The sequence below is a fragment of the Gekko japonicus genome, unplaced genomic scaffold (assembly GCF_001447785.1).
Source record: "Gekko japonicus isolate JY-2015 unplaced genomic scaffold, Gekko_japonicus_V1.1 scaffold1268, whole genome shotgun sequence".
In the NCBI taxonomy this organism is placed as follows: Eukaryota; Metazoa; Chordata; class Lepidosauria; order Squamata; family Gekkonidae; genus Gekko; species Gekko japonicus.
The window spans coordinates 399,705-412,066 of NW_015174311.1; the positions used below are offsets into that span (position 1 = coordinate 399,705).

Below are 12,362 nucleotides of genomic sequence, written 5' to 3' on the forward strand. Positions count from 1 at the left end.
GGAGACCTCCCCAAACCTTCTCAGGTCACCCACAACTAAAATACAAGTAATTTCATTCTTTGACAAGTGAATACTATTACTATTACAACAGAAGATACAATGTACATCTCATACTTTCACCTATGCCCCTACTAGTTGGCCATCCCGGCTCACAACAATAAAACAAAACCAAGCAAATAGGCAATAAGAACAAAATTATACCAATAAAAACATATTAATAAAACAATTGGAGTCAATTAACTAACAGCTTTATTATGGAGCGGACCACTGCCAGTCTATTTAAAAAATGTTAACAGGAAGAAAAGAAAAAATATGAAAGGATCACTCATTACATAGCTTCAAAAAACACAACAGGAGAAAAACCATCTCTAATCTTATTGTTCCATAGCATTATAAACAAAGCCCATCTTCCCATCAAACAATCAGTATTTATATCATCTTGAATCGCAATTCTGTTTTGATGTCAGTTTAGGCATGAGAGCAATTTTCCATACTCATATAAACCAATAATTAATATGGGAACCACAAGGATTTTCAACTAAGTGTTATACATTGTTTTGCAGCATTTAACAAGCTCATAATAAGATCTCTATCTGGGGCAAGTACACAACATTACCTTAACAAAAGATAATAAAGATCAAATGGTAAATTATGCTCCATTAATTCTAAAATATACAAAAAGATTTGGTGCCAAAAGATTTTATTTTAGAACAGCCCCAGAGAACACAAAATAAATATGCCTGACTTCACTGTAGGATTGCCAGCTCTGGGCTGGGAAATTCCTGTAAATAGGGGGGTAAAGCCTGGGAAGATTGAGGCTGGGGAGGGGAAGGACCTCATAAGGGTATAACACCATAGATTCCACTCTCCAAAGCAGCCATTTTCTCCAGGGGAACTGAGCTCTGTAGCCTGGAGATCAATTGGAATTTTAGGAGATCTCCAGGCCACACCTGGAGGTCAGCAACCCCAGTCAAGTGACATTATCCAGGGTATATATGAGATAATCTAAGGGTATCAGATACCAACTGTACACGGTTTAAAAAAATTCTGATGTCAGCTGAAATAAGTGTTCAATATACATGAGTCTGTAACCACTCCCAAATATCCTCTGGTAGGACCTGATGTCTCCTTTTTATCAGTAATATATAGATCCCTGAAATACACCCCTTAAGGGAGTCATTACATCAAAACTTCAAGCTATGTTTCAGCTGCAACTTCCTTATATTTCATAACAACTCAGTTACTACATATCTAAATTGTAGCAAATGGAAAAGGGAGATCTTTAAACATTCATTAAATGAGTTATCTTCTCAAGATTATATTCATGCCAAAGCATAGTATTGCCCATATATAGAAGGTTAGTCATTTTCTCATTTCAAAAAACTAAAGTCTATGCAACGTCTAGGATTTGTGTATCTTTTTAATTTATACCATATCTTCATTAATGGGATCTCATAACTAAAAGTGCTCTGTTCATATCGGAGCAATTCCATAATATGGCCAGTTTGATGTAGTGGTTAAGTGCGTGGACTGTAATCTGGGAGAACCGGGTTTGATTCCCCACTTCTCCACTTGCAGCTGCTGGATGACCTTGGACAAGCCATAGTTCTGTCAGAGCTCTCTCAGCCCCACCTACCTCACAGGGTATCTGTTATGGGGAGGGGAAGGAGACCGCTCTGAGACTCCAAGTGAAGGGCGGGGTATAAATCCAATCTTCTCCTCCCCTTCTTCTATCGCATTTTATTTTGAGACAGCTAGAAAATCCCTAGATTTTCCCATTCCTTCAACAAAATTAACCTTGAGACTTTTAATTTTTGGAATTCTTAGGCCTCCTTGAGAAAATCTTTAAACATAATAACTACAGCTATTTTAGGAGGGTTTTCTTGCCTTATAAAATGTAAAACTATTTGTTGCCACTGATAGAAGTATGGATCTTCACATAAAGAGAAATATTTCCAAATAAAGATTTGACAGTGTAACGATTTCATGTTTAACTCTGTGTGTCTTTAAAAGTTTGAATGCATAGCTGTGTGAAAGTCTAGTGTGGTTGAAACAGGCAAGTGGTGTTATTGGTGAGTGACAGAGAGGGGGAGGGGTTTTGGAAATGATTCTATGTGGATGATTGGAATGTCTATCTGGAGTGACAGTTAGTGAGATGACTGTGGAGAAAGACAGTTGATGTTCAGTTAAGCAGTTTTAGTTCTGATTTCTGTGAGAGAAGCAGAAGATCAGTTAAGCTATGTATGAGAGAGAAGAAGCTTCCCTGTGTGGGTTGTTAAAGTTGTTAAGTTCTATGTCTTAGAGTTGAATAAGACAGTTGATAAATTAAGTGCATTCTGAAGTCTGAAGGAGAGAAACAGTGAACTTGCCTGACCTTGAGTTTATGTTACAAAGTTGTTTGAAACCTCCCTGTCAGTAAAGGAGAAGCTTGTGAGAGACACCAAGCAATTGTTCAAATCATTCCCAGTACTGTTTACATGTTCTACCCTCGTTTTTATGCTTTTTATGCTTTATTTAAATAAATTTTATTTCGTTCAAGTATACCAGCTCTGGAAAGAATATTCCTCAGACCTCAGACCACATAGACCTTCATGAAAGCCTAGACCCTCGGTATACCTACCTACTGATAAATAATATAGGAAAAGGTTTGGAAAGGGAAACCAGACCTCCCCAAATAAGGGGTCGTCACAGACAGCTCTTCTGTCTAACCCCAAAATAGGAAGAGATACAGCTCCTCAAGAATCTCAGACTGCTTTTTAACATGTTTATACTGGCATTTTCTCAATATTTATGGGACTCCAGGTATACAGATATTTAAAATGTGTTGCTTATATTAAAGATGTAGTGCATCAGACAGTCCAGCTGAGATAATAAATTAAAGCCAATTCCCTCAGATTTTTGAAGATTTATTTTATAACCTGGTGAACATTTTGTCTATTATGGCTAACCTATTTAGCTGATAAACACGAGTGACTAAAAACAAATCATCTGCATATAATAATACTTCTAAGATATTATCACCAAACTAGAAACCCTTAATCTCACTCCTAATAACAATAGCAAGGGCCTCAACAGCCAGTCTGCAGACTATTTACTGCCCAGAAAACAGACTGCCTTTCAAAAGATAAAGATGTTGATCTTTTTGTTAAGATACTGCTATATAGCCAGGTCATACCCAACCCTGTTAAGGTCTCTGAATCCTACATAAGAGAAACATCCCCCAATTGACATGGACAAATGTTTCTAAATTTTGTTGTTGGTTCATGTATTTTCCTTACTGGTAAAAGCATTCAACTTATCCAAAGATAGCAGTTTCTCTCTGCCCCCCCCCCACAAACAAAGTTTCTTGAGAAGGTGATAGGAGTACTCATATCCAAAACATGTTAAACAAATACACATCCATAATGAAGTTTAGAAATACATTTATAAATAAATATGTTTTCTTTAGAATTATTCTACAAGATGGTTCTCTATGCCAGTGAAAATCAGGTTGCTTACCTGTAACTGATGATCTGTGAGTGGTCATCTATGCATTCACACCTATGGGTTAAGGTGCCTGCACCAACCTTGAACCAAGAAACTTCTATCAAGCTGAAAGAGGGATTTGGAGTCCCTCCCCTAAGCACGTGCAGGAACTCCAAACGCATGCTCAGGGGGTGGGGCTCCAGTATCCCGCCAGTTCCTTCTGACTGCTGCAACCTCCCAGTACCGAATTAAATGTGAAAAGCTGACAGCAGAGGGGAAGGAGGGCGGGTGGTATGAATGCATAGAGGTAAACACGAAGATCATCAGTTACAGGTAAGCAACCTGTTTATCTTTGTCATGGTCTCTATACATCACACCTATGGGAGATTAGCAAGCTTAAGCCTACCTGGAGGAGGGTGCTGGCAGCATCTCAGGAGACCACAGATTGAAGCACTGAACGGTCTAGTCGAGAATGCTGTTGAGCACAAACGTCTAGGGCGTAGTGCCGAATGAATGTGTTTGGAGATGCCCAGGAAGTGGAGTGGCAGATATCCTGCAGGGGCACCCCACGCAGTAAGGCCATAGACACGGGTGATCGCCTGGGTAATGAGCCCTAGGTGTGACAGGTAAGGGTCTCTTCTCCAGGAGGTAACAGAAGCGATTGTCTCAACTAGCCACTTAGAGTCTCTGAGTCAAAAACTTGCACTCCATAGAACTTGGCACATATGAAACAAACAGGTGGGGGTTCTTGCAAGTCGAGCGTGTTCTATGCAGATAGAATAAGAGTGCCCGCTTCACGGCCAAAGTATGCCAAAGGTGCTCAATGTCCATCTGTGGATTCGGGTAGAAGTCCAGCAATATCACCTACTTATTCAAGTGAAAGTCCAAGACCGCCTTCAGCAAGAAGGAAATATCCGGCAACAAAGCCACTCCATCAGGGAGGAAGCTCAGGCAGGAGGTGTCATGACAAAAAGCTACAAGGTTACTCACTCGACCTGCAGATGTAATGGCCACTAAGAACGCAGTTTTCCAGGACAGGAGCTGCAGATCATATGAAGCCAGAGGTTTGAATGGCTTATTTGTAAGATGCCACAGGACCAGGAAAAGGTCCCACAGTGGAGCTGGCAGTTTAGTTGAAGGATAAAGGTGTAACAGACCTCTCAGAAACCTCTTAAAGTCCAGATGAGAGAAAACAGAGGTATTGTCCAGCCACATATGGAAAGCGAAGATTGCTGACAAGTAAACTCTCAAGGAGGAGTGACTGAGGCCTACATCTGCTAAAGATAATAGAAAGTCAAATATACAGGGTAGGCCAACAGAGGTGGGATCCCCCGTAAAGGACTTCAAAAACTGTAGAAACTTCTCCCACTTATAACAGTATGAGGTGTGAGTGGACAGTTTCCTATTATTGAGGAGGACCTTGGTTACTCTGTCAGAAAAACCTCTCCACATATCCTACAAGCTATTAACTTGAGATGCAGCACATTGTGGTAAAGGACTTGACCTTCGGACGCCAGCAGTAAGTCCAGCATCTGTGGAAAATTAAAGAAGACCTTGTTTGACAGACAAAGAAGTGGAAACCAGGGCTGGCATGGTCACTAGAATGCATTCTGGTTTTTGATGCATGATCTTGTTCAACACCCTCGTGATTAGCGGAATAGGTGGGAACAGAAACAGGGACTTCCTGGCCCAAGGGAGTAGCAGTCCATCCCCTGAAAGAGGATCTGGCCCCCCCCCCCCGCAGCAAAAATGGATGCATTTTCAGTTCAGACGATTCGCAAAGTTGTCCACTTGAGGGTGGCCCCATAGCTGGAATATTGGGCATAGATACTTCCAATTCAGCTCCCATTAGTGCAGGGGTACACCACCCCTGCTGAGAGCATCTGCCTGAATATTCTGTATGCCAGGAAGGTGGGTTGCGGAAATCCAGACCCCATGCGCAAGCCACCAATCCCATAGGCTCAGGGCAAGAAAACATTGTTTGTGTGAACTGGTGTCCCCTGTCTGTTGACGTAGGCAAGGGCAGTTGTATTATCTGTTAGGATCACCGTCTGTCCCACCAGCATCAGTCAAAAAGAGCAGAGAGAGCAGACTATAGCTAGGAGTTCTAGAAAATTGATGTGCCCCCCCCGCAAGTTGGGTTCCCAGGGTGCACCCACACAGCAGCCATTGAGATGTGCTCCCCAGCCCCATAGAGATGCATTCATGGTGATGGTAATGTAGGCAACGGCAGGTGGAAAGGAGCACCTGTTATCAGACTCAGAACCTGATCCCACCATTGTAAGGAGTCCTTCACCTTGTGGGGCATCCGCAAAGGTTTCTGTTGTGGATACAACAAAGGTTTCAAGTGTCAAACAAACCAGAGTTGGCCAGGACGCATCCGAAGCCTCACCAGTGGAAGGACAGCAGTTGTCGCGGACATCAGGCCTAACAGTCGTTGAATATCGAAGGTGGTAACTATTAGTGACAGCCATAGACAATGCGCTAGGGAGGCTATCATATGTGCCTGTGGGACCAGGAGGAATGCTTTCCCCACAGTGGAATCTATCGTCGTCCCGATGAAGCCTACTCTGTGACGGTACAAGGTTTGACTTCTTGTGGTTCACACAGAGACTAAGGGAAGGCAACAGATCTAAAGTGAGGAGAAGGCTGTGTGACAGGAGGCTTTCAGACTCTGCGACTAGCAACCAGTTGTCGATGTAAGGAAATATCATGACACCCTGAAGTCAAAGGTAAGCTTCAACTACCACCATCATCTTTGTGAAGACTTTCAGTGCCGTGGAGAGACTGAATGGAAGGACCCTGTACTGATAATGATCCTCCCCTATCATGAATCGGAGGAGATGCTTGTGAGGTGGGAAAATGTTCAGGTGGAAGTAAGCCTCCTGAAGGTCGACTGTAGCCATCCACATCCCAAGGTCTAACAGAGGCAGTAATGTTTTGAAGGGATGTCATTCTGATCTTCCAATATACAATGAATTTGTTTAGAGACCTGTGATCTAGGATGAGATGACGGTTTCCGTCCTTTTTGGGATGGTGAAATATCAGGAGTAAAACCCCTGCCCTCTGTCCATGAGAGGGACCAGCTCTATGATGTGCTCCGCCATCAGTTGTTGGACTTCTTGACATAGAACCAAAGATGTTGGCATGTGGATGAAACGAGGAGTCAAGGGTTCCTGAAGGAATTCTATCACAAAGCCTCCTGTTGATTATGGAGAGTACTCAAGAGCCTGAAGGGAAGAGGGGGAAAGACAAGGGGTAGTGCAGCTGACCCATGGCTAGGGAGTCAAAGACCCTGTTTGGCAGTCTTGCCCAACTTGAATTAATTCTGTTGAGGCGCTGATTGAAATTTCATCTGAGGAGCATAATGGGACCTGGAGGATGATTGGGATTGCTTAGGCTTCCAGGCATCTTCTGGAGATTATCTACCGTCAGGTCTGAGACTGGAATGGGACCATGGCTTGGATCTCTGAGACTGATAGGAGGGGGAGACCCCCAAGCTTCTGGATACTTTCAGACTTTTGTCCATATCCTGCAAGACAGAGTCTGTGGTGGAATGAAAAAGGCCCAGGCTGTTGAAGGGCAAGTCTTCTATATATGCCCTGTTATCGGTCTGCAAGGAAGTGGTACGGAGCCAGGAGTGATGGAGAGCAACTGCAGAAGACATCGTTTTAGAGAAAGTATCCAACATATGTTTGGCAGAGTTAATGATCTGTTTCTATAACATCATCCTTTTCTTCTGTATCTTTCTAGACTCATTATGGTGCTGACCTGGCAGGAAAGCGAGAAATTTTGACATCTGTTCCCATAGGGAATACTCATAACGATCCATGCAGGCCACATAGCTTCATACCCAAGGCTCCCGCAGAGTAAAACCAGCGGCCAAAGGTGTCCAAATTCTTACTCTCCTTATCAGATGGCGTTGAATGCGTCTTCTTGCTTTTGGATGACAGGGGGACCACCATGGAATTAGGCTTTGGGTGAGCACATAAAAATTCCGCGCCAACCTCTTGGATTCTATACATATGGTCAAGTCGCCTGGTAGAAATGGGGGTAGAGAAATGCCGGTCCCAATGCGACTTTACCACCTGAAGCAGGACTTGGGTCATGGGTAACGCAATGGCCATTGAGGTGTCCAGTTGAATGATGCCAAACATAGCATCTGTCACTTGAGGTTGAGCAATGGCGAGGCTGAGGGAGTGAACCATGCGTTTGACCAGATCACCATATGATCTAATATCCTCCAAAGGAGAAATCAGTAAATCCTCAGTGACCAGTTGCAATGGGGAAAGATCCAAACGAGTGACATGCTCGCCAGAGCCGTCCTCATCAGACTCACTCCCTGAACCCTTACAGGAATCTCCCGCAGTTGACAATGCTGGATGCAGTGGGCTGTCGTGTCCTTGACCAGAAGGGGGCCTCGGTGAGTCCCAGTGTCTGTGCGATGTCAGTACCAATGATATCGGGATTGATGGTTGAAGAGCAAGTATTGGTGTCGAAGGTTTGTCGGGTGCGGCTAGCAAGCCAGGAGCCACTGGATGATGTTCGGGTGCTGGAGAAAATGCATGATGGGATCGCACAGAGCGTTGATTCAAATCCAACTGGTGACCTGGGGTCAGCCAAGGAAGTGTCGAGGCTAATGGGAAGGTGCTGTAGAGATATTGAAGCTGCCTGTGGTCCCACAGCACCATCACGGGGGCCTGAGGCAAAGCAAGGGGATTCGGTAGTGCACGCCAAGGAGATCGGCCTCAGGGCTTCAGCAAGGAGCTGGTATCACACAGTGATGATCAGTGCAGTTTGTGCTTGGAACGCCAACAATGGCGACTATTGGGGTTGACCAGCGATCGGGATTGAGAACGCGAGCGATCTGGCATCAAAGATCTTGAACTGCGGTGGTCTTGCAGTTGCCCAGAGACAGGGACTTTCTCCACCTCTGACCCCGAAAACTGGAGGTCCATTGGTAATAACCTGTCCCTTTGTAGAACCACCTGGCGGATGGGGGAGCTCAACAGCATAATGGGTGGAATAGCTGGTATTCTCTGTCGGGTCTGGCGAAGCCGAACGAGCAGCAGTACCACTTGCAGGCACAATGGCGCCGACAGGCGCGCTCAATGCCAGGGGCCTTGGAGCCAGCCTGAAGATGTTTATGCTTAACCTTAGTGTGGCTCTTGTCTTTCTTCTTTTTCAGCATCGGTGTCAAAGGAGTCGATAGACTCGTAAGTGTCGCAGCCTTCGAAGTAGAGGCAGAGGCCATAGATGCTGTTGCTGCCAAAGCATCAGATGATCGTGGCCGATCCTTCGGTGTTAATCTGTGCCAATCCATCAGCGTCAACATCAGTCACCTCCGCGGGGGTGGAGGCCATCGGCTTTGGTCGGAGCGCTGACTCCAGTAGGGCCACCTGAAGTCTCGCTGTTCTTTCGAGTCTGGTTGGAGAACTTGGCACAATGGAGACAAGTATCGGTCCTATGTGCTTCCCCGAGACAGAGGAGGCACAAATAGTGTCTGTCTGGTGGTGCAAGCTTGTGCCCACACTGGGTGCAGCGCTTAAGAAGCCCCCAATTAGTTGCCATAAGTTGGGAGGCAAATCCGAGAGAAAACTGCCTCGGGGGATGGGGTTTTCCAACCAGGGTCGAAGAAAAACACACGGCAAACTTTTTTTAAAAAAATAAACTAGCTATAAGGAGAAAAAAGGGATCAAAACTAGAGCGAAAACTCAAGGAAAAAGTACTTCCCTCACAGAAGAAGTTCCCAGACAGAGGCAGATCAACTGATCTTCGCATTGGTCAGAAGAGAACTGGCGGGATTACTGGAGCCCCACCCCAAGCATGCGTGTTGGAGTTCCTGCGTGTGCTCGGGGGAGGGGCTCCAAATCCCTCTTTCAGCTTGATATGAGTTTCCTGGATCGAGGTCGGTGCAGGCGCCTTAACCCATAGGTGTGATGCATAGAGACAACGACGAAGATCTTGTGCTATCTCATCCATTATATCATCTACATAACATTGCAAAACTTAATTTACAAAAAATGATGACCTTCTGTTACAACTTTATGACGTCTATTTAACTTTCTTCTGACAAGGGATCAAACAGCGACAACACAAATTCCTGAACTTACCAAAAAGTTATGTAAAAGACCTGTTCCCAAACGCCTAAAAGTGTTAGAACTTAGGTATAGTCATACTACATAAATAAGCAAGTTAGCTAGGAAAGGTGTACTTACAGTTTGAAGATCATCATACTTTTTCATACAACATTCACAATATCCTTTTCTCTTCTTATTTTTTGCAGGAAGCTGAGCTGGAAAGCTCTCTTTGTCATTGTTTGCTGGAGTTCTAGTAAAAAAGAAACAAAAGACCTCTTATTCTCCATTCCATAACAGGGTTGCCAAAGTCCCATCTACCTGTTTGCTAACATGTCTCGATAACTCACCATATTTAATGATATAACATCACTGACTAATTGAGGAAGCTTGTTAACTTAATATACTCAGCTACAAAGTACCAAGAATCATCAGGATAAAGAATAAGCCAGCACATACACACAAAAAGCGTAGCAATTAAATGTAAATGAAGGTTCTTGGGAACACTGCTGTTGTTTATATATATTATGTATTATCATAGACCATTTCTCCAATGAACCTGCCTGAGGCAGCTTACAAAATAAAATATAAACATTAACAGTTGATAATTAAAACCACAACATCTGATAATTTTGATGTGCAACCTGTACTCTGGACAAGAAGCAACTGTTATGACAGAATATGGAGAAACAGAATGGTTTCCAATTGGCAAAGGTGTCAAACAGCGTATTTTATCTCCCTGTCTCTTCAATATATATGGAGAACACATCATAAGGAAAGCTAAATTAGATATAGATGAATGTGAAAATTGGTGGAAGGAACACTAACAATTTGAGATATACAGTTAACACCACGTTACTTAGAGAAAATAATGAAGACTTGAAATTACTCCTGATCGGGGTCATTTCCTGCAGGAGCGCACAGGAGCGGAGCTCCGGCAGTAAGGAGCACAGGGGGCAGGCACATACAACAAGCCCCGCCCCCTGCAGCCCTCAGTCGGGCCACAAGGAGCAAGAAGCAGCCAGGTAAGTTGCAGAGCCCCCCCCCCATCCTGCCTTCAGGTACAAGCTCTCCCTCCTCTCTGAGGGCAGATCTGTGCATCCCCCCCCCATAACTAGCAATCCAAAACAGTCCAGTGGCACCTTTAAGACCAAGTTTTATTCAGGTACAAGCTCTCCCTCCTCTGCAAGAACAGTTCTGCACGCCCCCCCCCAATAGCTAACAATCCAAAACAGTCCCGTGGAGCCTGAGCGGTGGGTGTTGCCTTCTGACACACTTCCGGAGATGTCAGGGGGTGTGGCATATGCAAATAAGTTATGCTAATGAGCTGAACCTCTTTTTCTACGATATGACCCCTGCTCCTGATAAAGGTTAAAGCAGAAAGTGCCAAAACAGGATTACAGCTGAACATAAAGACAAAAGTAACGACTATTGCGGAATCACTTTGGTCACATTATGAGAAGGCAATAATGCTTGGAAAAATTTAAAGGCAGTAGGAAAAGAGCAAGACCCAACATGACATGGATTGACTCAATCAAGAAAGCCATGATCCTCAGTTTGCAAGACCCAAGCAAGACTGTTAATGATAGGACATTTTGAAGGTCATTAATCTATAGGGTCACTTAACATAGATGTACACCCACTTAAAATGTGGCCAGAGAAAATAAACATAAAACATCAGGGGAGGTTGTATGCATGCGCTGAGGAAGCTGGCAGCTTGCCCGACCCCTCCTTAGAATTATTATCTTAAAAGCTCAAAAAGAATGTAATTAGTCCGCTTTCAAGGATAACTAAAAGAAGAAATTGACGTATGAACTTCTGGAGAACACAGGAATTCCTCTTTGAGATTTCAGAGGGTAAGATAGCAATTATTTATTATTATTGTAAGGAGGCAACGCCCAGCCCAAACTCACAGCTCTTATTAGACTCACTGGAAGATAGTGTGAGTAATGGCCAAGACTATAAAAGAACTTTCTGAGCAACTGTCTGCATTCCAAAATATTGTGACAACTTCTCAGGAACAGATAAAAGCTGAAATTAGGACAGTAAAAGAGGCCGTTACAGAGTTGGCAGCCGAGCTTAAAGAAACAAAGCAGACGGCAAATGCTGCTAATGAGCTGGCTACAAAAAATAAACAGAAGATAGAACAGCTAACTAGCCAGCTTACTGAGCTATCAGACCGGAACAGAAAAGCAAACCTCATCTTTGCAGGGATTTCAGAAGAGATAAACAATAAGCTTCTAGAAGGAACACTTAGAGAATGGATAGAAGAAAATTGGGTTAAGATGCAACCCCAAGACATTGAAAGAGCCCATAAATTGCAAAGGAGAAGGGAAGGAGGAGCCCCATGAGATGTTATAATCAAATTTACAAGAGAGAAAAGTTACAGCAGGAAGTATATAAGACCTTGAAAAAGAAGGACTTGACCTTCAGAGGGAAAAAGGTTTGGGTGAGAGAGGATTTTTGCCAAGAAACTATTAGGAAGAAAAACCAAATGAGACTTTATGGGCAAAAACTATATGATAACAAAGTGAAATTCTCATGGGGGTATCCAGCTTCAATAATAATATTTAAAGATGGCAAGAGGTTGATAGCACAAAACCCTAAGGAAGCAAAGGAACTGTTCAGGCAACTGGGTATCAATACAGAAGACCTGAGAGAACAGAGAGAGGAGGAAGACATGGAGGCAGCGGATGACCCGGGAGAAGGAACTTCAAATAGACACGATAAAAGGCGGAGGACGGACTCTTACGAGGAAACTTCATAAAGGGAAGTATATAAAAGTTTAATGAGCTAACTTTAGGAATAAGATGTAAGGGG

General features: G+C 43.7%; 1 protein-coding gene across 1 annotated transcript in view; it reads right to left on the reverse strand.

Moving 5' to 3' along the window:
* DBF4 (DBF4 zinc finger) overlaps nt 1-12,362 on the reverse strand; it is a 40,912-nt gene that overhangs the window by 2,503 nt on the left and 26,047 nt on the right. The window contains exon 11 of the mRNA XM_015424137.1: nt 9,684-9,795. Within this exon, the coding sequence (XP_015279623.1) occupies nt 9,684-9,795 (112 nt within the window). The remainder of the gene's footprint in view (nt 1-9,683; nt 9,796-12,362) is intronic.